This window comes from Paroedura picta, chromosome 4, assembly GCF_049243985.1.
Source record: "Paroedura picta isolate Pp20150507F chromosome 4, Ppicta_v3.0, whole genome shotgun sequence".
Lineage (NCBI taxonomy): Eukaryota > Metazoa > Chordata > Lepidosauria > Squamata > Gekkonidae > Paroedura > Paroedura picta.
Window position 1 is genome coordinate 145,587,774 of NC_135372.1, and position 27,374 is coordinate 145,615,147.

Sequence of the window (27,374 nt, forward strand, 5' to 3'; positions counted from 1 at the left end):
GGGTGTGGGGGGGCTCCAAGCAGCGCCTGGGCCTAGGAACACTGGAGCCGCTCCCTGCTGGGAAGTCCAGTCCTTTGCTCTTTATTGAAGGGCTTATAAACCGATTTGCGGGAGGAAGGGAGTCCTCAGAGGTGCAGAAGTGGAATCTCCAATCTGGAGCACGCTGGAACAGGAGCAGAAGGTCGGGGGGGCAAGGGGGCTGGCACAGGGGCAGGAGAGTGACCTGGCCCAGCCCCTGCCCCGCCCTGTCCGGAATGTCCAGGCGCTTTACTGCACACCCTCCATCATCTTCAGGAACTCTGCAGCGAGAAGGAAGCCTCGGTCAGGACAAGGCTGAGCACCAGAACCCCCCCCCCCCAGCCCTTGGGACCCACATCCCACGTGACCCTGGGGGCTCTTGAACAAGTAGGCAGGAGTTCTGTGCCCTGAACCTCCACAAAGGAAATATGCCGGGACAAATTAGATTTAGATTCTACAATGGTGGGTAAAGAGTCCCGTGACGAAGGGAGAAGAAACATAGTCCCAAAGCATGAATTATGGACCCAAGCCTACATTTAAGGGCTGAATGATTTGATTTTTCCACATAAAGTGTTAAAATCATCAGTTATATAAAGACCTGTCTTTGTTGCAAAACAACAAAACACCATGTTGGTTTTAGTTTTGCAATACATTTGTGTATTCCTATCCTTGGTGATTTTAACTGTGCAGTTATAGCAGCCGAGGACTGTTCTGGGTGGTCTCCCGGCCAAGGAGTGACCGGGACTAACCCTGCTTAGCTTCCAGGTCCTGGAGGAAGGGGCCACTGCCTGCGTCTGCAGAGCACCCCGGACTTCTTTGGGCTGACCCCGCTTGGCCCTGGTGGTCCAGTTAGCCCAGGGCATCCTGGCATGAGGACACTTTCCAGGAAGGGGGCAGAGGTGGCTTGTCTGCTTCCTGAGGGACAGGAGTCTGCCCTCGTCTCATCGGCCAGGAGCCCCAAGGGCTGGAACACGGGAAGGGTGGGCAGCCTTGGCCAAGGGGGCCACGCCGTTCACCCACCGTCGAAGTCAATGCGGCCATCGTTGTTCTTGTCCCCGTCCTTCATGAGCCAGTCGATCTCCTCCTCGGTGACGCTCTCGCCAGACGCCCGGAAGATCTCGATGAGCTCCTCGGCATCCAGGTAGCCGTCTGCGTTCCTGGTGGGGCCGGGGGAGGAGAAGGGGGTGCCGTGTGAGGAGGGTCCCCTCAGCTCTTCCTGGCCATGGTCTCGGGGACGGGGGGAGCCTTGCTGTGCCTGGCTTGGCCGGAGGCCCTGCAGGGAGGGCTGTCTGTGCCGGCCCTTGTCAGGAAAGCGGGGGCTGGGTTTCCAACCTCAAAGGAGCTGGGGAGGTCAGAGGTCAAAAATGCCTGCTGGCTGGCCCAGGAAGAGGGGGGGAGCGAAAGATCTATGCAGGCCAGCTGCAGGGACCGCCGGCATCCCTGGAGCCGGCGGTCTCTGGGGGGCGTGCTCAAAATATGTGTAAATTGGGAGGGGCCTGTCTGCAAAGACGGGGGGGGGGGGCAGAGCCAGGCCTCACCTGTCGAAGATCCGGAAACACTCGGCCAGCTCCTCTTCGGACTTCCCCTTGGCGTCCTCTTTCATCTGGCGCACCATCATGACCAGGAACTCTTCAAAGTCGATGGTGCCACTGCCTGCGGTGGACGGCCAGGCTGGGGGTCAGGCCACGTTGCCCCCTCCTTGCCCGCCCCCCCCCATGCCCCCGCTCCCAGCAGGGCTCCTCACCATCCTCGTCCACCTCCTCGATGATGGCATCCAGCTCCTCCTTGGTGGGGGTCTGGCCCAGCATCCGCATGACGGTGCCCAGCTCCTTGGTGCTGATGTCCCCGCCCCCGTCCGCGTCAAACATGTCAAAGGCGGCCTTGAACTCTGCAGCAGGGGTGGGACGTAGGCAGGGGGTTACCTGGAGAGGAGGCGGAGCAGAGGCCACTGCACCCCCCCCCCCCCCGTTCCTCCCACGAGCTACCCCTCAGGGGGGCAGACAATGAAGGCCAGGGGGCTCAGGACCCACATTCTGAATAGGGTTCAGACTCCCCACAATCAATGTGGGTCAAAGCTAAGGGTGCCAGCCTCCAGGTGGGGCCCCGGGATCCCCCTGGAAGGACAGCTCGGCTCCAGATGACAGAGACCAGTTCCTGGAGGGAGCCTGTGGCATTGTGCCCCACAGAGTCCCTTGCCCTCCACAGGAAGAAGAGTTGGCGTTGGTACCCAGCTTTTCAGTACCTGAAGGAGCTTCCAATCACCTTCCCTTCCTCTCCCCACAATAGGCCCCCTGTGAGGTTGCTGAGGCCGAGGGAGCTCTGAGAGAACTGGGACTGGCCCAAGGCCACTTCGCTGGCTGCATATAGAGGGAGAGGAGGGGGGAATCCAACCCAGCTCTCCAGATTAGAGGCTGCCACTCAACACCAGCCTGGGCCCAGCAGCCCTAGTCAACACTAAAGGCGTCAGGGAGGGGGGTGGGCTTCGGGGGCTGCAGGGGAGCCCTTCTCCTCCAGGTAAGCCCCAGCCGGATGGGGCCTCAGTTGCTCCGCCTCCCCTCTGGACTGATGGTCTGGCAGCCCCCCCCCCCCACTCACCCGCAATCATTTCCTCCGTGAGGAAGGACCGGGCCTCGGCCTGCTGGTCTGTCTGCAAGGCAAGCAAGGGGTTGGAGTCACTGTGGGGCCCGACCCCTGGGAGGCACTCCCTGAGCTCTGCCCTATGGCTGCTCCCTCCCTCCCTCCCCAGCCCTGCTGGTCTGAAGGGACTTGCTTCTGCATGAGGGGAGAAGGTGGAGGTCTCCACTGCAGCCTGGCCTAGCCAGCCCCAGCGATGGCCCAAGGCCAGGCTGCCCCGGGAGCCTCCCCACTCAGGCCCCTTCCTTCTGGCCTCCCACCCTCCCCTCTCCCCCCACCCAGGGTGCTGCTGCAGGTGGGGCCATCCTTCTCCCGGAGATCAGCTCCCTTCCGGAAACTGGCTCTTTTGGGGAGGATAGAGCTCTGTGGCATTTCACCCCCACTTCCCAGGGCCCACTCCCAAGTCTAGGAATTTAGAAACCCAGAGTGGGAGGGGGCCACCCAGACTATCCAGTCCCACCCCCTGCTCAAGGCAGGATCAGCTCAAGCAGCCAGGAGAAGGATCTGTCCAGCCGCTGCTTGAAGAGGGCCAGGGAGGGGGAGCTCCACTCCTAATCTATTCTGTGAACTATCATTTGCTGATGCCTAGCTGGTACCGTTCTCCATGTAGTTTGAAACCGTCTCTGTGGGTCCCCTCCTCTATCCCAACAGGTACCTTCCCCTGCCCTCCTCCAGGTGAAAACCTTTCAAATACTCAAAGGAACCAACTCTGTCCCCTCCCGCCCTCCTCTTCTCCAGGCTGAACATTCCCAGGTCCCCCAGCCTCTCCTCCTAGGGCTTGGTCCCCAGGCCCCGGATCATTCTTGTTGCTCTGTCCTCTCAACACTCTCAATTTTCCCCACGTCTTTTTTCAAGTGAGGCCTCCAGAACTGCACATATGACCCCAGGAGGGGTCTGAGCAATGTGGTATACATCACAGGAACTATGACTCCTTGTGATTTTGATGTGATGCCTCTGTGGATCCAGCCCAAGACTGCATCCGCCTTCTTTGCTGCCCCATCACACTGCCTGTCCCTGTTTAGCTTGCAGTCCACAAGTACCCCAAGATCTCTTTCACACACAGAACTGGTTGCAACTCCCGGGGCCCAGGCAAACTGGCAGGGGGGGGGGTCCCTTTGGGGGATGTGGAGAAGATGGGGCTGTATCCAGCCTGAGGAGCCCACCCCCTCCCCCATTTCCCATGACAGATCTGACCTCCCTCTCCCACAAGTCGTGGTGCTGACCTCTCCCTGGTCCATGACCGTCGGTCTGGTCTGCTTGGGCAGGCAGAGGTTCTCCCGGGTCTGGGGCAGGGCAAGGACTTTCCCGTCTCCTCCTATCTGGCCCTTTTAACGAGGCCCTTCTGCCTGCTCAGCAAGTGGCCCCCGCTCCCATTGACCCTCCTCAGGTTTCTTGCTAAGCAGCTCCTCCTGAAGACAGGAATGGGAAAGACACCCTGGGCGGCCCCGGGAGACGGAGGGCCGTCCCTGTAGGCCACCTCTCCGGCGGGAGGAAGGGGCAGAGAGCCCGTCCTCCAGCCGTGGAGGCCTGAGCCTGCCGGGCTTCTTCCCCCTTGCAGCCCAGGGACCCGACGCCATGGGTCAGCCGGGTTCTCCGCACCGGCTGGTGGCGCTCCAGGGGGTTTGCGCAGGAGACGTCTTGGCTAGGGGCTATTCTTAGCGGCGCCTGTGGCCTCCTTCTAAGGTGCCCAGGGGCTGGCAGCCAGCAGCCCCCACACCTGTTGCTGTCGGCTTGGGTTACTCCCTCAAGAGGGGGCTGGGAGGCTGCCGAAGGGCTCTTGTGACCAGCGGCTCAGCTTTCTGCACAGCCGACTCCTTTGTGTCTTCGGCTGGGCTCCCATCCAGACCAGCGCCTCTCAAGTGGCTCCTTGTCCAGGCTGGACACCCCCCACCCCAACGTCCTAAAGGTCAAGTGAAGAATGATTCCCCCTGCATGGGGGAGTGCCACCAGGGGTCCCGGCAAAAGCTGCCTCCCCCCCCCACATACACATACACACACACACACCCCGTGCCCCCGGCCTTCTCCGCCACCCCCAGGGCCCTTCCTGAAATGGCCTGCATCGCCCTCGCAGAGAAGTCCTGCCTGTCTAGGTCTGGGCAGGGGCTCCCCAGCCCCACCGCCCCCTCTGCCTGGCTCTCTTTCAGAGCACCAGCTCAACCGGCAGCCTCTGCCAGAGCAGCCCCAATCCCCCCTCCGCCTTTTGGGCAGGCTAATTCTGGGGCCGGCCTGTCCCGTCGCTCCTGCTGCCTGTCCACGTGCCCCGGCCCCATTGGGCACCGCAGGGGCAGGCCGTCCCAGGCCCCCTCTCCAGAGTGTAACAAGATCTGCCACCTCCCCGGCCCTCGCCCGATCAGGCTCACCATGTTGGCAGGTAACCCCCTGCAGCGACCCGCCGGGGAAGGACCACCACTGCTGACTCCACTCGGCGCAGGTGCCAAGAGATTCGCCGCCGCTCCTGGCGCCCCAATTTGTATTCCGAGCCCACATCAAGGGAGGCCGCTCTGAAGACGGCCAATCCCCTTCGGCCGGGCCTCTTCATTGGTCAGGGGGCATTTTACCAAATTTAGCCAGGCCCCTCCTGGCTGAGCCCTGCAATGGCAAGGATTCATTGCGGGGGGGGGGGATGAGAAAGGCCAAGAGAAATGGCGGGGGGGGGGGCAGGGGCCGTCCATGAAGCACCTGTCGGGAGCCGGCAGGCAGAGAGGTAAAAATAGGATGAAGATAATGCTGCTCCCTCTTCCTCTCGCTGAGCACAGAGGGGGGCTGCCTGAGGGCAGGGGGGCAGCAGGCACCCTCTTCTGTTCCCCACCCCACAGCTTCCCCTGCTTGACCCCCTTTCTTGGGGACTTGGGACCAGTTTGGGGAGTTGGGGCTTGTTGACAGAGGATCCCGTTTCCTCAGAGTTGGCTCTGGCCAAGGGAAACGTTTCCTTCCCTCCCCCCACCCCCCAGGGGGGCCCTCCAGCCAGCAGGCAACAGATCAAAGCAAGGAGGGGCCTGTGGGGTGGGGGAGGAAGAGTCTGGGCAACCAGGAGTCTTGTGGGAGGGGGGCAGCCGCCACCTCCGGGCACGCTGGTGGCAAAGCAATAGCCCGTCTCCTCTAGGAACCTTTGCGCCAGCTGGGTCCCCCAACTGCAGCAGGAGGGGGCGGGAGGGCTTTGACTGATGGCAGCAGGTGCCCCCCCCCCACTCCTCCTCCTATTAATAGGCATTCCCAAGGAAGCAGCTAAGGCAGCCCACAAGGCATCGCTAAATAAGGAAGGGGAGCGGCTACCGGGGGGGGGCATAGGGGTCTCCCTACCCAAGCGTAGAGCATCATCAGGGTTTTTTTGGGTGGGAGAACAAAGCGATCTTAGTGAGAGGGGGCACCTCCAGACCCAAACTGACATTGTGGAATCAGAGCCAGGCTGAATCCAGTCAGGCCCCTATTAAGTTGCCCACGAAAGCTCCTTCCAGGCACCCAGGACTCACCGTTCCTTCTGCCGCTGCAGAGCGACCCTCCGGAGCAGGCCATTCTGGGACGGTGGGGAAAATGGCTCAGTGTGCCCCCCCCCACAACTCCCAGCAGAGCCTGCAGGCTTCCTCATCTCCATGCAATCCTCAGCCCACCTAAAAGGGTTGTGGTGGTGGGCTGAGTTGAGAGCCCCCCCATGTGGATTCAATCCCGGAGCACCTCTAGGGTCCCAGCGTCTCCCCACTCAAATGTGTTCAGAACCACAGCCGTGCTTGCAAGGAAGACCACCGAGGGCCAGCCCTTGGCGAGAAGGAGGCACTCTGCCCTTCACCCGCACCCCTCCCCAGTGCTGAGCCCTCTCCCCCCCCCCCCAAGAGCTCAGTTGCTACTTTTCCCTTGGAAAAAGGAAAGGGACAGAGGGGCTCACAGATCAGAACGGGCTCTTCCTCCTGGGCAGGGAGACACACAGCGGTGAGGCTGGATGCCCATGCGGTGGGCTGAGGCGGGCAGTCTTCCGGCCGTGGCACGTGGCTCCAGGGCCCACGGAGCAGAGTCCCGGGAGAGCGCTTTGGGGGCTCCAGGAGACACAGGGGGTGGGAGAGCAGGGCGAACTCTGGAAGCAAGAGAGCAAAATGGGGGCTGAGGTTTTGAGCACAGCCTGCTTTGGAGTTTCGGGGGGGGGGGCATCCCAATTAACTCAGTGGGCTGGCAGAGGCATCCCCTGAGCTCTGAGGGGCCGGGAAGCCTTCCCCACAGCTTCTCTGGGGGAGCCACAGGATTTCAAGGCCCAAGAGGAGCTCAGAGGCAGAGAAACCCCCAGCATTCCTCTGCTGTTCCGGGGGACCCCTTTGGGCATCATCATGTGCGGGGGGGGGGGGCTACTGCCTTGAGAAAGAACATTCCGGGGGTCTCAGGTTTCCAGACTCACGGCCAGGGCACCAAGGGGCATGGAAACGCATTCCTTCCGCCTGTGGTCAACCTGGTGCTTACTCATGCATGCGCATGTTGGCCCTTTCCCCAGAAGCAGTTCAAGACGGCCTCATTTCCTTGGAAGATGAGAGAGCTGCGGGGGGGGGGGGCTGCAGTCCATTGGCAGAGCCTCCACTTGTCTGGCAGGCGGGGGGGGGGGGCGTTCAATTCCCATCAGCAGCAGCTCCACCAGAAAGGAGGGCTGGGTGGTGGGGTCGGGAAAGACCTCCTGCCTGAGGGTGAGCTGGGATTCACTGCCTGGCGAGGCCCCTGGGCTTCCTCACGGGCACACCGCACTGCGGATTGGTCTCTGCAGCAGGTATTTCCCCTGCCAACACACAAGCAGAACGTAGAACAGGCAGGCCTGCAAGCCAGCTCTGCCACGCAGCTGCTCCTGTTGCCCTGGGCCCTGCAAGGCAGCAACGCTCCCCAGTCCCCCGACCGCCCCCACGAAAGCTCAAACCAAGTGCTGCTCTGACTGCTGATGGGGAGGGGCCTCTGTGGGGCAGACCCTTCTCCAGGGGGGCTGATCAGCGGCTGGAGAGCAGGCAGAGATCACCAGCACCCACCTGGAGGTTGGCAAACGATGGCCACTCAATGGCAGGGGAGTCAGACCCAGGAACACGAGGCTCCCGAGTAGATTTAACTGCGAATTCAAAGCAGCAGTTGAAAGCCAGGCCGGCTGAGTTGATTTTCAGGAAACTTCCTCAGCAGCCAGTCTCCCTAATAAAGTGCCGTTTCAAAGTAATTCTGTGGCACCCAGTATCTCGTGGGGGCCTGGTCTACCAAGAGAGCATCGCCTGCAAAGGGACTTTGGGTCTACCCGGATGGCCAGCGCTGTTCACAGACTGCTCTGCTATGTAAGTTAATCATATAATTAATGAGGCAAAAATGTAAAGGCAAATCAGCAAAATCACAGGTGAATCAATCACATCCTCTAAAAATGCTGAGTCGCTTTATAGTCGATCGGGTCCCCCAAATTGGTGCTACAAAATTGGATCTGACTCTGAAATTGGCCTTTATTTCCATTTGGAGACTGCCTGCTGAGGACGTTTGCTGAAAAACCAATTCAGCCGGTGTGGCCTTCAGGCAGTTTTGAATAAGCCGCTCCATTTATCACAGCTTATTATCCGGGAGCCTCAACTCCGGGCTTGTTCCTTGGTCTGAGTGACCTCGGGGGGGGGGGGGGGGGTGGCACCAACCATGGTCTATGGGAGTGAGGCAGCAACCGTCCACTGCAGGGATCCTGCTGCCCTCTGGAGCCCCTGGCTGCCCCCAGCAGCAGGGCATAGCAAGGCTGCGTTTGCACCAGACCTCACGCTGGCTCTCCCGGGCTGATGGAGCATGAACAGCCACACCAAGCGTCAGAGGGAGGCGGAGAAAGCCTGGCCCCACCAGCCACGACCCCGCACAGGACCGCGGCCTGCTCCTTCCTGCTTCCAGGGCCAGGCCAAGTCCTCGCAGCCCACCTGCCCGACTGGGGCCTGCTGCGGGGAGCGGACGGCTGAGAAAGGCGGGCGCGGCTCAGCCTCCCGGCGCCAGGCAAGGCAGGAGCTGCACGGGGCAGCGGCGGTGGGGCGCTGGGCGTCTGGTCGCCGGGGAGGGTCCGGGAGCCGGCAGAACGCGAGGCCCAGGCCCGGCAGCAGCAGGGTCCCCGGGCGCCTCCCAGTCCGCCCCGAAGGCCGCGGAGGAGGCGCCGCAGCCGCCGGGCCCCCCGACTTACGCGGCTCGCCTGCGCTCCAGGCACGGGCCAGCTGTCCCTCCTCCGCCGCCGCCGCCGGCCCCGGGCGGGCGCTCCCCATTGGCTCCGGGCTGCGGGCTCGGCCGGCGCCGTCCACCGCCAGGGCAGGCGGGGCGAGGCGGGGCGTCGGAGCCGGCGGGGAGGAGTCGCGAGCGAGCGGCCATCGCGGTCCGCCCGGGAGCCCCGCCAAGCCGCCCGGTGAGCCAGGCCCGCGCAAGGCCACCCAGAAGGGCTCCGGGGCGGACGCAGCGAGGGGCTGGGCCCGAGGGAGGCGGCTGGTGCCGGAGCGGCGCACGGGCCTTCCCAGCCTGCCGGCGTCGGGGCCCCGCTCCTCCCGCTGCGCCTGCAGGCAGGGCCGGCCCGGGCGATTGGGGACCCGGGAGGCCGGCTGGGTGACCTTGGGCCAGGCAGGGAGGGCGACTGGAAGCCCCGCCCCCGCCCCCCTGAGCCCCTCGGCAGCCCTCGGCGCCGCTCTCCCGGGAGCTCCGCCGGAGAGGGTCTTCGCCTGGAGAGGCTGCCGGGGGTTGGGCCCTCGGTGACCGCCTCTCCCTTGCAGGCCACCCGGGGCCATGGCCTCCCGCATCCTGCACCGCCTGCGGCACGCGCTCACCAGGGAAGGGGAGCAGGAGGCCTTGGCCGACTGCGGCTCGGAAGCGGAAGAGTTTCCAGAGAGCTCCGAGCTGGAGGATGACACCGAGGGCCTCTCCACGCGCCTCAGCGGGACCCTGAGCTTCACCAGCCATTATGAGGAGGAGGAGGAGGAGGAGGAGAAGGAGGCAGAGGACGAAGCGGCCCCCGGGGGGACCGGGCAAGGCCCGGGAGAAGCCCTGGGCCCAGAGCTGCTGGGGGTGGGCCCCGGGGACAGAGGTAGGGGCCCGGAGAGGGAGGTGGGAAGAAACCACCTGTGGTAGCCACCTGCCTGGCTTGGCCAAACTCTGGCAGCTTCTATCAGGCAGTGGCCATGGGCGGGCGGGCGGGCGGGCGGGGAGGGAGGGGGCTTGCACACAAGCCACAGCAATACATCTCAGGCCGGGGGGGGGGGGGGCACCGCATCTTGACAGCTCCCTCCCCCCCTCCCTTTGGTGCAGCCCATGACCCCACCATGCCCGAGCGCCAGGGCAGCAACATGCTCACCCGGCAGCTGCAGGAGCTGTGGCGGAAGTCACGCGACAGTCTTGTGCCCCAGCGCCTCCTCTTTGAGGTGACCAGTGCCAGCGTGGTCAACGAGCGCAGCTCCAAGTACGTGGTGAGTGAGGCGGGAGGCCCCCGGCTGGGGGGCATGATGGGTCAGTTGTCCCTGAGTCCGGCCCAGCCCACCACTCTGGGGCGGAGTCTGGAGACAGGGCTCATGGCTGCCACTGGGGGAGGAGCCTGGCCTGGGGGTGGGAGGCCAGCCTGGGGTCACGGCTAAGAGCGGCGGCCTCTGGTCTGGCCAGCCGGGTTTGACGCCCTCTTCCCCTCTACGTGCTGCCGCCTGGGTGACCTTGGGCCATCTCGGCTTCCTGAGCCCCACCTGCTTCACAGGAGGAAGGCCAGGCCCCCACCTGAAGAGTGAGGGATAGAACAGCGGGAGTGGGGGCTGGTGGGCTTTGGCCCTGATCCTTGTCTTCCTTCCTTCCTGCTGCGCTTGGGGCACGCCTGGCTCAGAAGAGCCTCAGGTAATTCACCTTCGGGGCATGCATGCTGGCCATTCGTGTGTGTGTGTGTGTGTGTGTGTGGCCGGGGGGGGGGCTGTCTTGCTTCTTCGGGGAGCCTCCCCTGACCTCTCTGGCCCCACCTGCAGCTCTACACCATCTACCTGATCCGGGCGGGGCAGTTCGACAAGGCCCCCGCCACCATCACCCGGCGCTACTCGGACTTTGAGGAGCTGCACCGGGTCCTCCGCCACCGCTTTGGGAGCCGCATGGCGGGCGTCTCCTTCCCGCGGAAGCGGCTGCGTCGCAACTTCACTGCGGAGACCATCGCCAAGCGCAGCCGGGCGTTTGAGCAGCTCCTCTCCCACCTGCACTCCCTGCCAGACATCCGGCAGTCGGCGGAATTCCTGGAGTTCTTCTTTCTGAGCGACCTGCAGGCCGCGCAGCGCCTCACTTGCACAGGCATGTACTGCGAGGCGCTGGCGGCGTGGAGCAACGCCCACCGGCTGCAGGACAAGCTGGGCGCCTGCCACTCCAGCCACTTCCTGCTGACCCTGGCGGGGCTGGCCGTCTGCCACCAGGAGTTGGACCAGCTGGCCGAGGCCCACGCCTGCAGTGAGCAGGCCTTGCGGCTCCTGGGGGCCCAGGACAGCCACCCGCTGCTGGCCCCGTTCCTGCAGGCCTACGTCCACCTGACCTGGATGCTGGGCAAGGACAAGCGGCAGGCAGAAGCCCGGCTGCAAAGCCTACAGGACTCGGGACTGGCCGGCCCACAGCCCCCCTCCCTGAAAGAGCTCCTCATCAAGCAGCCGCTGCCCTGAGACCCACCTGGCCGGCACGGTCAGCAACAGGAGTCAGACGGCCCCCGTGGCCTAACGCGTTGGCAGCCAACTCTGCCGGGGGAGGAAGGAGTGCTTGGGATTTGACCCAGGACTCAGCCAGGGATTTGGGATAGGACTTGACTGCTGGAGGGGAGAAGGGACAGCCCCGTCGGCCTCACAGGATGACACTAAGGCCTGCCCACTACAGGCAGGAAAGCCACAGGGCAAGTAAGGAACCCAGTGGCTTGGGGAAGCGACAAAGGGCAGCCAGAGGGGTGCTGTGCTGAAACTTTGAGCCCCCAGCAGTAGGAAAGGGGAACTGGTTTCACTGTTGCTACAGCACCCCCCCCCCCGTGGTGTAGTCAGAAAGGGATGGAGGCCTGGCCCCTCTCTGCCACAGGAGCCCAGAGCCTCATGGGAAGTCTCAGTCACTTTATTAGCCATAGGAACAGACTGCTGTTAACAAGCCTAATAAAATAAACGCTACAGACTCTAGAGTTTGCATTTCTTTGCACATGCCCAGTTCAGTCCCCTCCTCCCGATTCCAGCTGGCTGCCTCAGCTGCTGATCCGTCAAGTCCAGAAGGACCCAGCAGACACTTGGGGAGGGGGGAGGCATTTGCTAGAGTTTGCTTGCAGGAGGAGGGTCCTGCACTCTGATGACACCTTCCTGGGCACAGCTGACCGCCAGCACGCCATCCCTGCGCCACAGTCGTCCATGCACCAACCCTCGGGAGCCACCTGTGGGAGAGTGGGGGTGACTGCAGCAGCTGCACGAAGGGCAGTCCTGGGCCCCGCCCCATCCCCAGGCACAGGCGGCACCTACCGGCCCAGGGGCTCTCGCATTCGTACAGCATCCAGTGGTCTGCTCGGAAAGGGGCATGGAACCACATGGAGTGATCCAGGGAGACCATGAAGCGGACACAATGGCGGTGGTGGTGAGGGAGCAAGGCTGTGCCCAGGAATGCGTAGTCGGAGATGTAGGCGGCCACGCAGCAGTGCAGTTTCATGTCACAGTCACCTGTCAGGCAGAAGTCCCCCCTGCTCAGAGCCCTGCCCCCTCTCCTCAGGGGGCAGTGCGTTGCCAGCACCAGTCGGTCAGTCTGCCAAACACCATTTGCCAGGCCCCAGGCAGCCAATGGCCTTGCTGCACAATCAAATGCCAATAGGCAGAAAGCAGCAAACAACCCATAAAGCCAGAGGCAAGCCTTCACAGCTGTAGAGGGACACTGGGGACACAGCCATGCCAGTCTCTTGCCAGAAAAACCCGGCTGGAGGAAGCGGTCTTTAGACCAACCTGGTATTCAGTTGCCTTTTCCGCTCCAGCCCTTAGCACAGAAGTGGAAACTAAAGCAAGGGGGGCAGAAACACGGTTTCTCCTGTACAATGGTGGTGGTGGGGGGGGGTTACTTACCAATGTGGCCTCTGGCCCGGACCCAAAAGAGCTGCTTGGCCTCTTGAGGGATCTTGTGGAAGAAGTCAGGCGGGTTGACTGGCTTCATCTCAATGGGGACTTCTTGTGCCAGCATCCTGTTGAGCCCCCGTCTGTACCTTTCCATGAGGTTTGGGTCCCTTTGCAAAGGAAGATGCTGGACTGAGGACACTGGGAAGAGAGGTGAAGCAGAAGCTTCCACGGCTCAAAGATTAGTGCTTGTGGTGGCTCCAAACATCTTGTACTGTGCAAGACAGAAGGAATCTGGGCCCACGGCATACCCAACGTGGATTTTTAACAGGATGAGGAGCACAAAGCAAAGCTGGGTCTAGCTAAAGGATATAGAGAAGCTGAAGCAGGTTCCCCTCCCCCACCCTTTCTAGTAAAGACCATTCCCTGGGTCACCCAGTGGCGTGAGAGACAGCTGCACCAGAGCAGCCTGGCATCTGTGGGTGATCCTGTTTGTGCCAGGGAGTACCCCCTCCCTGCTGTACTCACTGCAGGTACTGCTGGATGAGTTCCTCCTGGGTCTGCAGCTCCTCTGGGAGGGGCACATCAGGCATGTGGAACTGGTGCTGCACAGGGCTGGCTTGAACCTCTTGGAAGGAGGCCTGGCAAATGAAAATGGGCTTCCCATGCTGGATGGCCTTGACTGAGCGCACAGAGAAGCTGTGGCCAGTGCGGGTGCGCTCAACTTGATAGAGGACCGGCACTGACGGGTCTCCTGCGAGCAGAGAGTGCTGCTGTTAGTTCCCACCAACAGGTACAGTTGTTCTCCCAGCCCTTAGGAAGGAGCAAGCTAGAGCAGTCCCCCTGGAACAGGCCCGTGGCCGTCTAGTCAGAGGCTGGAGGAAATCCCTTGCCAGCGTCCGACCAGCAGAGGCGTGCTGGGGCCATTAGCAACGGACATCCCTTAATCCCGCTGAAGCTGGGGCCAAGCATGTGGGCAGCGAGCTCCGCTCTCTCCGCCGCCCTCTCTCTCGACCCAAACCTCCAGGCATCGCCCCCTCCCCTCCCCTCCCCTCCCCTCCCCTCCCCCCCTCGCCCCCCCGCGGCCCGACCTGCTCGGACGAAGTAGCAGTGCAGCGAGTGGACCTGGAGCTCCTCGCCCACCGCCTTGGCGGCCGCCACCAGCGCCTGGCCCACGATCTGCCCGCCGAAGAGCCGCTGCGAGACGGGCACCCAGTAGTGCCTCCCCCTGCGCCGGGCGGGAGAGAGAGAGGCGTCAGGCCCCGCGGGGAGCAGGCCGGAGCCCAACCGGGACGGCCCCCCGCCCCCGCCCCCGCGACTGACCGGAAGAGGTCGAGGTCCAGCGGCTCCAGGTTCAGGACACTGGTCACCAGGACGCTGCGCAGGTCCCCCGCCTCGGCCGCCGCCGCCTCCGCCGCCTCCTCCTTCTCGCCGGGGGGACCCGGGAAGCGGCCGGCGTCGGAGCGGGCCGCCATCTTACTCCGTCACATGACAGGTGCCGGGCCCGGAAGTGCGGCGCGCGCGCCCGGAAGTGCCTTCCCTCGGTGGGTCGCGCCGCGCTTCCTGCCGCGGCTCAGGGAAACAGGAAGTCCCCGCCCACAGGCCGCCTGGGAGGCGGTTGGCGAGCCGGCCCGTCGCTCTGGGGGCACGTGGGGGAGACCTTTTCTCCCCATTGGCCGAGCGGCTGCCGCTTCTGCAGCATGGCCTCTGATTGGTCCCTTCCCCGCTGGGGGCGGGGCCTCCGCCTGCTTTATAGGTGGTCGAAGCGGCGTTGCCGGGGCTCCGTCTGCGGCGCGACCCCGAGAGGGAGGGCTGGTGAGGGGCGCCGCGGGCAGCGAGGGGTTAAATGTTCCTCCCTGGGCCAGGCATGGGGGGTGGCAGCTGAAGGGGGCGGCCGACCCCCCCCCCAGGCCCCCGAGGGGAGGAGAACTGGGCCCGCCCTGCGGGGATGCTGTGCTGAGGGGGGAGGGGCCGGGGCCCCCCTGCCCTCCTGGGGGTGGCGGGATGGAGGTGGGCTCCTGCTTCAAGAACTACGAGGACTTCAGGGAGTGCTTCCAGACCTACAAGAAGGAGAACCGGCTGCAGTACAGCCTGAAGAACTGCGTCTCCGTCCGGTTTTACAATCGGAAGAACGGGACCAGCATCCGGGAGGACGTGACGTGAGTGGCCGGGGGGCTCCGGGGGCCTCGAGGGCTCCTTGGTTTGCCACAGGGACCTCTGGGTTACAGGGATCTGCTCCCCTGGAGACAGTGGCTTTTATAACGGTCTATCTTTCCGAGGTCCTTACTCTGGCCGCACCAGATCTTCGGGGATTTCAACCCAGAGTTGGCAACTGAGAGCTGATCAAGGATCAGCATGTCAGTCTTTGGCCAGTCTCTAGACTGCGCCAACTCCCCCCGCCTGCCCAGGCCACCCCTTCCTGGCAAGCATCTGGTTTTATTGTCCCAGCAGTCCTACCCACCCCCCAGTTAATATTCCGTTTTTGTAGAGTGAATTCATCAGTTATCCTTTCCAGCTGTGACTCTCATGTGCTCCGTAGATGCAGCAATCCAGATTAGGTGTATCCCAGCCGAGCTATCCCCAATATTTCCTTCGTCTTCCTGTGCTTAGCAACCTGATCACAAGTTAGACCATTAGCTTTTCTGATTAAGATTCTGATACTTTTCCACATCCAATAAATACTTTTCACTTTCAGCAAATGTGCAAGAGAAGTAAATTCCCCTATTTTCTTTCAGAATAATGGACAAGTTTAAGCATCATTAAACTTCTTGCAAAACATCAGTGGAAGATACACAGACATACTATTCTGTGTATGTGGTATGTAGGGGAGGCGAGTCCTTTCCCCTCTTCAGCTCCTAGCACATTTGCACAAGTGTTGGTGGTAGGGAGCTGTCTCATTCTCTGCTCCTAAAGCTGAGGACCACAGCATGATACAGGCACAAGAATAGACAAGGGACAGGTCTGGGCTTGGCCGGGTAGGCCAAGGTGTCACCTTAGTGACATCTCAGACTGCTAGGGGGTGCTGCCATCTTTGGAAGGCCAGTGGAGCCAGAGGGTAGAATGGGATTGTCTTCCAAATAAGGGAGCATTCCAGCCAGCAGGACCCATAGGCTGGCATTGGGCCACCTCCCACAGCTGCAGTAGTGGTGACTACAGTGGGGAACTGGTGACTGGCTTGCAGGTGCTGATAGCTACCAGAACAGGAAGGAGGCTGGCCAAAGGAAGGACCGTCTCCTTCCATGTGTCACTGTAGGCAAGCTTACCACTCAGGGGACCTTCTCTTTAAAGATATTCAGGAGGTTCTGCATGGCTCTGGGGAGTGTGGTTTGAAGAGCAGCTCTCTTTTAAGGAGGGAAGGAGGGAGAGGTTTGGGGTTTGCTGTTGTATTTTTGGTTTAAACTGAAGATGTTTTAACTGCAAGAGGAAAGTCCAGATATTTATATTCAATAAGTGAAGGAAAACACTGAAGGCTGGCAAACTAGTGGCTCGCCAGGTCTTTGCTCTCGGGTCCTGCAGTCAGCACAGGCGTGGAATGGTGCCTCATCTCATGCAGAACCCCTCTTTCTCTCTTAATCCATCAGGTTCATGCAGGTGAAGTTTGGCTGTGTTCGTTCAAAGGAATACAGCAAGAAGAGAAAGCAACATCCTCAGCTGTGCCCAGCATATTTTGTCCTGCAGTATAATGAGAAGCTCGATCGGCTGGTGATCAGTGAGCTGAACAGCAACCATGTCCATGCAAAGTCTAAGGCTTCCGCGATCGGCTGTGATCCACCACCTAAGACCAGAATGACTGCCCAGAAGTCTAGCTGCAAAGTCCAAGGCAGCCCCCCAGCAAAGCTGCGTAGGCAGCAGCCTGCAGAGGTAGAAGGCTGTAATTTGGGCAGTGGGGTGAGTGCAAAAGTCAACGTAGACAGCCATGCCAGGGTGAAGGTGGAAATGGATTCAGACAGCCATGCCAGGGTGAAGGTGGAAATGGATTCAGACAGCCATGCCAGGGTGAAAGTGGAAATGGATTCAGAGGAACTTCTGCCTCCACCGCCCCATGGAGGTCCCGAGATCCCAGAGGCCACAAAGGAAAGTCCCTCCAATTCGGCTTTGGTCCAAGTTGGGGAAGTGATGAAAAACTTCCTGCGGGTGGACATGGGCTCTTTGGCCTCCATCAGCGTGGGCAGCGACCAGGCCCTGGAAAGACTGAACTTTCAGACCAGCAAGATGAAGAGTTTGTTTGTGAAGTTCCCCGAGAGCCTCCTGTTGCATCAGGTGCAAAGTGAACAGGGTCACTTGCTCTACGCTTTCCTTGTGGAGAGCAAGGACCGGGTGGGGAAGCTTGTTCACTTGTGCATCCTGAAGGAGGACACAGCAGAGAATGCCCAGAAAATGCTCTCTGTTTTCAAGGAGTTCAACCCCGAATGGCAGAAAATCAAGGTGGTCTTTGTGGACATGTCCTTTCGCCACCGGCCCATTCTGCAGGAGCTCTTCCCTTCCGTGCAGGTGCTGCTGTCTGTGTACCACACGGTACGACTCCTGGAGAGGAAGCTGAAGGAATCCCACGCTTCCTTCTCCTTCAAGCACAACTTGAAGCTGGCCTTAAGGGAGGCCGTCTTCTCCACCTCCAGCAGTAACCTGGACACGCTGTCAGAGCAGGTCAAGCGCCTGGTAGACCAGGAGCTCTACGACTATCTCCAAGCCAATTGGTTCTCCTGCGAGATGCTGTGGTACACACATGCCAAGAAGGGGCTGCATTCCTGCAGCACCTACATCGACAGCTTAGACCTCGTCACTCAAAAGTTGTCCAACCTTTTTGGCACGCGGGTGTCCCTGGAGACGAGCATCCTTCGTTTTGTGGAATACGCAGACTGCTTCAACACCAAAGGCCTGGAGCACCTGAACCAGGGCTTCTCTAGCCTGAAGCAGGACAGTCGCAGCGGCCTCATGGAGGAGCTAAAGACGCCACAGACCCGAGCCTCTGTCAGGCGCGGCTCCAGTCCAGCCTCCCAGCAGGCCCCAGTCCGAACGGCCACCAAGCCACCCAAGCCACTGATCAAATGGCCTCCCGCCAAGCCCGTCTCCACCATGCTGAGCGCTCTGCGAGAGACCTGCACAGACCTTGCCTACCAGCTGTGTCTGAATGAATGGGACGTGGTGCAGAAGTCCACCCAGCTGATGAGCTCCACCAAGAGCAAGACGAAGGTCCAGCTGCTGGAGGAAACTCACCAGGTGAGCAAGGACTGCTGGAGGTGTACCTGCTACTTCCACTGCCGCTACCAGCTGCCGTGCCGGCACATCCTGGCCGTGCTCCAGGCCAACCGGCAGGTGGTGGAGGAGACCATGGTGTGCAAGCGCTGGCAGAAGAAGTACCAGCATCTTTCTGTCTGGGGGGAGAACCTGCCTGAATACCCCCCCCTCTCAAGAGGCACCCCAGGGGCAACGGCGGCAGCAGCACTGTCCAAGGAGCGGTGGGACAAAATCCTCTCTCTCAGCAAGGAGCTGGGCAACCTCCTGCTGCAGAGCGAGGGGGAGGAACTGGAGGAGCGGACCTCCACCCTCAAAATGATAGTGGACATTTGGGCAAAGTCCTGTGAGCTGCGGGAGGAGGAGGAAGAGGAGGCAGAGGGGAAGTTCCTCAGCGTGCGGAATATTGGGGACCTCCCTTTCCTCTGGGGGAAGAAGGAAGAGATGGACATGGAGGTGGCCGAAGCGCCCCCCAGGAGGGCACCTGCAGAGGACACCCAGACCTTTCTGCTGCCCCTACAAGCTGTCTAGCTTGGCCTGCAGCTACAGCAGCTGCTGGCGCAGATGATAACGGTGGGCACGCTCCACGCCCACAATGGTCCTTCACTCCCTCCCTTCCCTCCTTCCTCATTCCATAAAGAAACTCAGGGTACCTGTGAGCTTCCAAGCAATATAACGGATCCTTCCTTTGCCCTGTTAGGGAAATGTTTAAGCAGTCCGAGTTCCTTCCTGACCAGTCTGCAGCAGAGGGCTGCACACCTGACACTCCTGCCCCAAGGCAAAGCCCAATAGCCTCTGGACTTGCATCGTGCAGCTGCAGACTTGACAATCAGGAAAGCTTTGCTGGGTATGGAAGGCTTCATCCACAGACCTGCCTGTTCTGGAATTTCTGGGTACTTCTTACCAAACGTCATTCTTCATGAAAAGAAGTAGCGTTTCCTGGCTGCTCTTGTCTGACTCAGCCATTAGGACAAAGCTCCAGGACACTTGTCTCCTGTGGATCTTTGTGCCCGATGCACGCTAGCATCACTCTTCTGCCACGAGGCTCATGGGGTGGAGGCTGGGCCCCCATTTCCCCATAGAAAACAAGGCCGTGGTGGGGACGGGATAGTTCATTTGGGGGTTTTATTCTTGGTTCTGAAGCCTCTGCTTGCAGTGGCGAGTTTTGCTGCTATGTATGTAGACCAAATTAATTGTTGGAAATACAGGTGTGCTGAGTTTTATCATATGTTGTGGCCAGCGAGCAAGTCTTTGTCCTACAGCAGCCCAGCCGTGAATGTGTAACACACAAGCCACACCGCAGCTGTGCAAGGACTTCCCTCTCCTTGCCCACACACTTAAGTTAGCTGGCACGTGGTCCCAAAGGAACACCCAGGAGGGCTCGTACGAGTTTCCAGTTGTGCTCTCAAAGGCAGAGCTGGTCTTTGCACACAGCCCAAAAGGTCCTTCTTTGCTAGAAAGTTATTTTGGAAGATGGGGAGGGAACTTAGTCAGGGTTGTGAGAGCCAGCATGGTATAGTGCAGGGGTAGTCAAACTGCGGCCCTCCAGATGTCTGTGGACTACAATTCCCAGGAGCCCCTGCCAGCATTCGCTGGCAGGGGCTCCTGGGAATTGTAGTCCACGGACATCTGGAGGGCCGCAGTTTGACTACCCCTGGTATAGAGGTTAAAGAGCGGCAGCCTCTAATTGAGTTTGATTTTCCACTTTTCCCCATGCAGTCAGCTGGGGGACCCTGAGCTACTCACAATTCTCTTTGAGCTGTTCTCACAGAGCAGTTTTCTCAGAGCACTCTCAGCTCTACCTGCCTCACTGGTTGTCTTTTGAGGAAGGGAAAGGTAAGCTGCTTTGGGACTCCTTTGGGTAGTGGCAAGTGGGGTGTGAAAAGCCACCTTTCCTCCTCCACAGCACTTGTGCCTCCGGAGCACGCTCAGCCCAGACCCTGGAATCCAGATTTGTATTTGAGGGGAAATGTGGTGAGGGGGTCAGCTTGGGGTAAGGAAATGTCGCGGGAGGCGGGAAAGGGGCAAGAGGGCCCTCCCAAGCGCTGTGACCCAGTCCCCATGGTGACATGTCAGAGATTTGCCTTGTCTCCGTGGTGCCTGTTTGGCAAGCAAGCCTCCTCCCTGCTGTGTGGGTCGTAAAGCTTTACTCAGTGTTTTTCATACCCTCCTTTTGCTTTCCCGCCTTCCATTGCTCTCCTCACAGCAGACCCCCTGTGAGATGGGTGAGGCTGAGAGGTCCCTGATATGACTGTGAGGACAGCACTATCAGGGCTCTATGTGGAGGAGCGGGGAATCCAACCTGGCTCACGAGATTAAAAACTGCCACTCTTAATCACTGCACCACGCTGGAATGACAGAGGTCCAAGTGGAGAAGATGTTCCTGGCCTTGGTTATCCTAAACGCCTCTGGAGAGGCCGGAAAACAGGCTCCCTGCTTGCTGCTGATCGTAGACCCAGAAGCAGCCGGCAGCCTTTGCTAGAGAGTAGCTCCTCTGTCCCTTGCGGAAAGGCTTTAAAGGAAAGTGTGGAACAGCGTCTAGCAGGGATGCTTTCAGCCTCAGGAGGGGCCGGTAGAGTGATGAGCTTTTAGATGCCTTCTAGTTGGATGAAGGGTGTGTAGAGGCCTCATTGTATTTATATACCGCCCTCCCCGGAGGCTCAGGGCAGAAATCTTGAATCCTGAGTTAAAGTTCTACCTTCTGTAGCAAAACTAAATGATGCAAATTGGATGGGTCACTTTAATCCCTCTTAGATGTCAAAACTGGGGGATCCTTTTCCTTCCAGGCTGCCTGGCCTTCTGGCAGAGCCTGAAACTTTGGAAGTCCCAACCTTGTGAGAATGCAGGGAAGGCTGAGGAGGAGGTGTCCTGAAATGCTGCTCCCTCACAACTCTTGGCTGCTCAGCCTTTAGCGACTGGGGTGGGCATGTTTCCGAGTGTCCCACACCTCCATTCTCCTGCAAAGTATTGCTGGATGGGCAGGCTGCAAGAAAGAAAGGTGGGCTTGTCCAGGAGAGACTGTATGGTGTCATGGTTAAGAGTGGCAGCCTCAAATCGAGCACCAAGTTTGATTCCCCACTCCTCCTCCACATGCAGCTAGCTTGGGCCAGTCCCAGTTCTGTTAGAGCGCTCTTAGCCCCACCTCTCTCATAAGGTATCTTTTTTCAGAATAGGAAGGCCACTTTAGGACTCCTCAGGGTAGTGAAAAGTGGGGTATAAAAACCATCTATTCTTTGTTCCTGAAAGGTGTTGGACAAAAGTCTTAGCTTTGTTTCCAAGTATTTTCAGGACAGGAATGCTCACTTGACCCCGGTAATCTTCCAGAGGAGTGAAGTGCCTCCTGTGAATTTCTTCTCCACATCAGCAAATAGAGACAATATTTTAAAATGTATTTAGAATAAGCATATGTTATTTTCTCACGTTGTTGTTGTTAGGTGCGAAGTCATGTCCGACCCATCGCGACCCCATGGACAAGGATCCTCCAGGCCTTCCTGTCCTCTACCGTTCCCTGGAGTCCATTTAAGTTTTCACCAACTGCTTCAGTGACTCCATCCAACCACCTCATTCTCTGTCGTCCCCTTCTTCTTTTGCCCTCAATTGCTCCCAGCATTAGGCATTTTCTCACATAGTTTAAATGCTGAATTCAAATATTTGTGGCATTTTTCCTATTGAAATAGTTGTTCTAAAAACTTAGGAGCAATCTAGCATGTTTTTCCCTTGCTGCTAGGAATAGTTGAAGGGAGCCAGAAAAGAATCCGACCCAATGGGAGATGGGTGGGCTCCGCGGAGGATGCTGCAGCCCTGAGTTTGCACAACCTCAGCAAGGCTGTTTACAGCAGGGCATTTTGGAGGTGGTTGGTTCACAAAACAAAGTTTGGGTCCAGTGGCCCCTTTAAGACCAACAAAGTTTTAGGATTGCTGGTCTTCAGGATGCCAATGGACTGAAACATTATTCTCTTGCTTCAGGCCAAACTGATTCATAGGTTCACCATAGGACAGAAAACAATTGAATGGTGCTTTGGTCACACAAAACACGGTCCACGTCATGCGGTGGGTGTGTCTGCTCAGGGGTGTTTTGAAAGAACTCGGCTGTCCTCCACAGGTGTCACAGGTGCCCTTTGGCTTCGCTGTCACTCCGCAGCGTCAGTAACAACACTTGTGGGCTCCATATCCGCTTGGTGACTTCCGCATCATTCCCACGAAGCAAGAAAGGCTGTAAAGGAGAATGTGGTTGTGCAGATTGTTTTGCTTGATTCTTTGAGACTGTTTTAGGCATTTGTGATTTTATCCCTCCCCCTTCCCAAATCAACAAAACACACACTCATCTCCCTCACATGACTCCCAGAGATAATCACCTGGGAGATTTTAGTTGCCACTCCCAAACTGCCAGTCTTGTGCAAGAGTCAGGAATGACAAAAGGAAATACTTGAGGCAAGAAGTGATTCACTGCCACCGGGATAATCACAGACAGACAACGAAGGGAATCAGATGTATGGAAGTTACTAGCTGTGATGAATGAAGGGGAGCCTCCATGTTCAGAGGCAATGAATCTCTGGATCGCAGTGCTAGGGGGTGGCATCAGGGGAAGATCTTGACCTCTATGCCCTCTTGTTGGCCCTCCTGAGGCACTGCTTGGTCCCTGTATGAGGCAGCATCCACATGAGACAGGCCACTGGTCCCCTGCAGCTGGATTCTGCTTATGCTCTTAATAGTGTGTGGGTTATGGGACCCAATTCATCAACTGATGAATCCAAAGAAATGGCCATTTTTCGGCAGAGAAGCAAGCACTGGGGTTTTATAGGGAATCCTACAGTAGGAGGGACATCTAGTCCAGCCCCCTGCACAAGGCATGAAACTCCCAACTACCTGCCCAGTGGATACGCCTCCTCCATGCGCCTCTTGGCCCCGACGTGGCTCTCCCCGGGACGGCCCTTCCCACCCCCAGGCAGGCCCTGGGACCACAAAGGGGAGGGGGCGTGGAGGTGCGGCTGCTTCTGGGTCTAGGGGGGGGGGGTCTCCTGGGGCCGCTTTATTTCTCCCATTCCCCGGAGGGGCGCACGCGGGAGAGCTCCGGGCACGGCTGGAGGCCTGACAACCGTCGGCCGCAAGCCCCCCTATGCCCAGAGACCGCAGGGCCTGGCCGGAAGTTCACAACAACCCGGCAGGGTAGGCGACGACCCGAGGGGACCTCCGCCGCTGCGCGCGCAGCCAAGCCGAACGCCGAGCGTTCTGGCTGGTCCTGCGCGGGGTCGCCCATTGGCTGGGGTGTTGCCCTGGCGACCCGGCCAGTTCCCGCCTCCCTTCCGTGCCCGCGCGCGAGGGGGCGGAGTCGTTCGGCGAGCCGTCGCAGCGCAGGGCGGAGACAAAGTGGCGGCTGCCGCGGCCGGTGAGCGGGACGGGCCTGCCTTGCGGGGCTGTTGTGGGAGGGCCTGCGTGGCGGGCGGGCGGTCTGAGCCGAGGTGCGGTTGCCAGCTCCGGGGGGAGATTCCGGGAGGGAGGGGCTTCTCTGTCGCCTGGTGACCAGCTGCGATCCCGGGAGGTCTGCAGGCGCCCCCTGGAGGTTGGCCACCTTGGCCCTTCCAGCCTCTCCGTCCTCGCATTTCGCGGGGCCACTAACCCATGGGGCCCAAGGGGCTGTGTCTGCGTAGCTGGCAGGGGCTCATGGGAATTGTAGTCCAGGGGAGCCGCAGGGGGCGGCCACCTACCGACGGGGGCCCCCTCCTTCCCTGCGCGGAGAAGCTGAAGGGCCGGGGAGTCTCAGCCCAGAAAAGAGAAGGCTAAGGGGGACCCAGAAGAGGCTGACCCACCCAACTGGGCATGGGGTGAGGAGGGGAGAGCGTTTTGGAATCATAGAATCATGGAAGGGGCCATACAGGCCATCTAGTCCAACCCCCTGCTCAACGCAGGATCAGCCCTAAGCATCCTAAAGCATCCAAGAAAAGTGTGTATCCAACCTTTGCTTGAAGGCTGCCAGTGAGGCAGCCTATTCCACTGCTGACTGTGAACATTTTTTTCCTGATATCTAGCCTATATCCTCCCCCCTCCCCTGATGTTGGAGCACCCGAGCCAAGGGCTGGGCAGTCAAGGTGCCTCCCCCAAGCGCCCCTGGTGCCCTTACGTGCGGTCAAGTGGCAGCTGACCCTGCAAGCGGCTGTCAAGCCCCGCGATCCGTAAGCCACGGCCTTCCTCTGCAGGGCCTCCTTGGTGCCTCCTCTTCCAAGCATCAACCCTGTTTACCTTTCGAGATCGGTTGAGTGGAGGCCAGGCCATGCTGCCATTATTTTTAAGTTGTATTTAAAACACACTCACATCTGCTACAAGTGGCCTCAGCTTCTCAAAGCTGTGCTTACGGGACAAGGTGGTTTATAAACCTGATGGCTTTTGGCATAAATAGCCTCGTGTATTTATCTTCCCTTGGCTTCATGTAGCGGTTAATAGCAACGACTTCTAATCTGGCGAGCCGGGTTTGATTTCCCACTCCTTCACATGCAGCTGGCTGGGTGACCTTAGATTTATCACAGTCTTAATAGTGCTGTTCTCACAGAGCGGTCCTGTCAGAGCTCTCTCAGCCTCCCCTCCCTCGCAGGGTGTCTATTGTGGGGAGAAGAAAGGGAAGGCGATGGGAAGCCGCTTTGAGACTCCTTCAGGCAGTGAAAAGCAGAGTATAAAAACCTTCTATTGAGGGGTGGAGGTCCGCCTTTTTCTCACCAGCATGGATGCACCAACCAACGCATGTTTCTGCCCCTCTAGGCCCCTCCTTTTGAAATAGCTGGCCTCGGTAATCATGTGAGAATAGCAGCAGAAAGACAAGCTCTTTAGCCGCCTGGCATCAGAAGGACAACCTTTCCGAAGCAGGTCCAAGACAGGCTCCCAATAGACCCGGGACACCATGGCTCTGGACGCTGTGAAGGAGCTGCTGGGTTTGGCGTGTGGGTCGCTCGTAGCTTATCAGCTGGACAAGAACTCCCAGCTGGAGTCCATCAGCTTCCAGACCATGTTGATGAGGGACGTCTTCTTGAATCACCCGGAGGTGGTGCTGATTCATCGCTCCCACAACCCTTGGGGCAAGAGCCTGTACACCTTCATGGTGGACGAGCCTTTCCTGAAGCCCGAGGGCGAGATGGCCACCCTCATCCACTTTGCCGTCCCAGCCAAGGAATCCGCAGAAGGCCTGGCCCACATGTACCGCACCTTCAAGGCCTTCAACCCCGAGTGGAAGCGGATCAGGACCTTCCTGGTCGACCCGTGCTTCCGCCTGCTGCCAAGGCTTTCGAAAGAATTCCCCTCTGCCGATGTCCAGCTGTCCGTCTTCCACATCTGCAAACACCTGCAGCAGAAGATCCAGCACGTCTCCCTGGCGTTCCACACCAAGAGGCTGCTGCTGAGTGTCCTGAGGAACGCCATGTGCGCTCCCAGCGAAAGCAACCTGAGGAAGATGCACACCATCTTGAGTGACTTTGTGAAACCCAACCTGCTGCCCCAGGTGCACACCAACTGGCTGTTCAATGAAAAGATCTGGTCCATGCACAGCTGGCGCTCCTGGGAGGAATGCAGCCGGTATTTCAAAGACCTGGAGGTGCTCACGCGCCACCTGAGCCAAGTCTTCTGTGCAGGCCTGTCCCTGGAGTCCTGCATCACCAGCATCGCCAAGCTCTACCAGAAGAAGGTTTTGAAAGGCTTCTGGGAGGTCACGCCAGGCCAGGCCACCGTGGTCAGCCAGAGCATCTCGTCCCTGCCCAACCTGGTGGTTCTCAGCTCCGCTGCCCCCCATGCTCAGAGGCCTCTGCTTCCTCGGGTCCCCCCTGTGGCAGCCCCCCCGAGTCCCCCGGTGGCGAAGCAGGAGGAGGCCTCTGCCCGAGATGCCGTGCTTGAACGGGAGGCCGAGATCCCCGACAGAGACGCCTCCAAGAGGATCCGCCGGTCCCTGAGCGCCCTCTGCACGGAGCCCGCCGCCAGGCTCTGCTTGAATGAGCTTGCAGTGGTCCAGGATTCGGAGTGCCTGATGGGGGGCAGCGCAAACACAGTTAGCGTCCAGATCCTGGAAGACGCCCAGACGGTGAGCCACAAGGGCCCCAGCAGCTGCACCTGCCCCTTCAGCCAGACCTTCCAGCTGCCCTGCAGGCACCGAGTGGCTGTGCTGAACTCGGAGGGGACGGAGCTGAAGCCGGACGGGGTCCCTGAGCAGTGGCGCAAGGGCCACGGCACCTCCCCTCCCGAGCAGGGGGGCTCCAGCGACCTCTTGGACGTCCTGCGGAGCTCATGGGATGCCGCTTTGGATAAGTGCCTGGCCGTTTCCTTTCTGACGGAGGAGATCAGCCGGCTGCTGAGCCAGTGTAGCAGCGAGGAGTTTGACCGCAGGTACAGCACTCTGCGGGAGCTGGCGGACAGCTGGATTGGGCCCTACATGCAGGTGAAGTTGTGATCGGGCCCCAATGGGCTAGGGACCGTTGCCGGGGCGTGACTCTCCCTAGGACCTGTGGGTAACTCGCCTGTGGGGCTCTTCCCCCTTTTGATGAGGGGCTGAGAACGCATTTGCATTAATTTGTTCTCTTGGGAACTGGGAGGCTTCCAGGAGAGGCCCAAAGGGTGCCTGACGGGAGCTGGGATCCAATCCCGCCCCCGCAGGAATCCCCAGGGACGATTGCACCAACAGAGCGGGGGTGGTTTTTTTGTTCAGGGTGTCTCCCCTGCTAGTTCTTCTGGAGAGAGCAGCTTGGTGCTTCTCTGCCTCCTCCCGCCCCGCCCCACCCCTGTTTTTGTGGATGGAGCCTGGGAGACCCACAGGAGTAGGCGTCTCTCTGCTGAAATTCAAGGTGGTTAATAAACAGATTTTTCCTGCCTGCCAATTCTTGATCTCTCATCACTTAATTATCGCCCACGTTCCAGCCAAGGAAGTGGGCGGAGCATCTCTGCCAACTGGTCCAGCAGGAGCCGTTTGGCCAGTTCCATGTCGCCGTCGGCCGGACAGACAGGCAGGCAGGCAGGCAGGCAGTTTCCGGGCCTCAGACGTGACAGTTGAGGTGACGGCAGGAAGGCCCCCCTTGAGGAGACCCCCTGTGGCTGCGGTGAAGAGTGGGGCAGAATTGGGGGCATCGGGTGGGGCTGAAGGGCGGGGCATCGGCGGAGGCCCTTGGAAGAGGCCCTCCGGACCAACCCGCTGCACAATGCAGGCCGGGTAGGAAAAGGTGTGGAAGGCAGCTGCCAGTCTGTGTAGACACCCCTGACCTCGCTGAACGGAGGGTCTGACACAGTAGAAGGCAGCTTTGGGTGTACGTCTGGATGAACAAAGAAGGTGGGGCGACACACCCCTTCGGCCCACACCTGTGACTGGATTGGGGGGGGGGCAAGCAGTGCTGAGCCAAAGCGTCAGGAGAGACTGAGTGGGTCATAGCCACAGGCACAGCTCAGTGGTAGGGGGGGTGAGGAGGAAAGGGAGGCAGAATGCCCCGTACAGGTCTCTGGGGTGGCCTC

General features: G+C 59.8%; 5 protein-coding genes across 9 annotated transcripts; 3 read left to right on the plus strand and 2 right to left on the minus strand.

Annotated features, from left to right (window-relative positions):
* Positions 1 to 65: 65 nt before the first annotated feature.
* TNNC2 (troponin C2, fast skeletal type) lies at positions 66 to 9,398 on the minus strand. 5 transcript variants are annotated; one of them, XM_077336130.1, is made up of 6 exons: positions 6,533 to 6,628; positions 2,614 to 2,665; positions 1,763 to 1,906; positions 1,557 to 1,671; positions 1,039 to 1,175; positions 66 to 299 (listed from the first exon to the last, which is right to left on the minus strand). In XM_077336130.1, the coding sequence occupies exons 2-6, from the start codon at positions 2,621 to 2,623 to the stop codon at positions 268 to 270; spliced, it is 438 nt and encodes a 145-aa protein (XP_077192245.1). In that variant the 5' UTR covers positions 2,624 to 2,665; positions 6,533 to 6,628; the 3' UTR covers positions 66 to 267. The 5 variants fall into 5 exon arrangements, 4 of the variants coding, with proteins under 4 accessions (XP_077192245.1, XP_077192244.1, XP_077192242.1 ...); XM_077336129.1 differs by lacking the exon at positions 6,533 to 6,628 and adding an exon at positions 5,013 to 5,238; XM_077336127.1 differs by lacking the exon at positions 6,533 to 6,628 and adding an exon at positions 3,876 to 4,030.
* On the plus strand, positions 9,385 to 11,760 carry SNX21 (sorting nexin family member 21). The gene is made up of 3 exons (XM_077336122.1): positions 9,385 to 9,682; positions 9,904 to 10,061; positions 10,599 to 11,760. Exons 1-3 carry the CDS (start codon positions 9,385 to 9,387, stop codon positions 11,268 to 11,270), a joined length of 1,128 nt encoding a protein of 375 aa, XP_077192237.1. The 3' UTR covers positions 11,271 to 11,760.
* ACOT8 (acyl-CoA thioesterase 8) lies at positions 11,688 to 14,192 on the minus strand. Its single transcript, XM_077336125.1, has 6 exons — positions 13,995 to 14,192; positions 13,763 to 13,899; positions 13,200 to 13,425; positions 12,684 to 12,841; positions 12,096 to 12,290; positions 11,688 to 12,010 (listed from the first exon to the last, which is right to left on the minus strand). Exons 1-6 carry the CDS (start codon positions 14,144 to 14,146, stop codon positions 11,892 to 11,894), a joined length of 987 nt encoding a protein of 328 aa, XP_077192240.1. The 5' UTR covers positions 14,147 to 14,192; the 3' UTR covers positions 11,688 to 11,891.
* Positions 14,193 to 14,258: 66 nt separating this feature from the next.
* On the plus strand, positions 14,259 to 19,131 carry ZSWIM3 (zinc finger SWIM-type containing 3). The gene is made up of 2 exons (XM_077336121.1): positions 14,259 to 14,830; positions 16,253 to 19,131. Exons 1-2 carry the CDS (start codon positions 14,676 to 14,678, stop codon positions 18,432 to 18,434), a joined length of 2,337 nt encoding a protein of 778 aa, XP_077192236.1. The 5' UTR covers positions 14,259 to 14,675; the 3' UTR covers positions 18,435 to 19,131.
* Positions 19,132 to 23,196: 4,065 nt separating this feature from the next.
* Positions 23,197 to 26,749, plus strand: ZSWIM1 (zinc finger SWIM-type containing 1). The gene is made up of 2 exons (XM_077336132.1): positions 23,197 to 23,289; positions 24,654 to 26,749. The coding sequence occupies exon 2, from the start codon at positions 24,793 to 24,795 to the stop codon at positions 26,323 to 26,325; it is 1,533 nt and encodes a 510-aa protein (XP_077192247.1). The 5' UTR covers positions 23,197 to 23,289; positions 24,654 to 24,792; the 3' UTR covers positions 26,326 to 26,749.
* Positions 26,750 to 27,374: the final 625 nt, after the last annotated feature.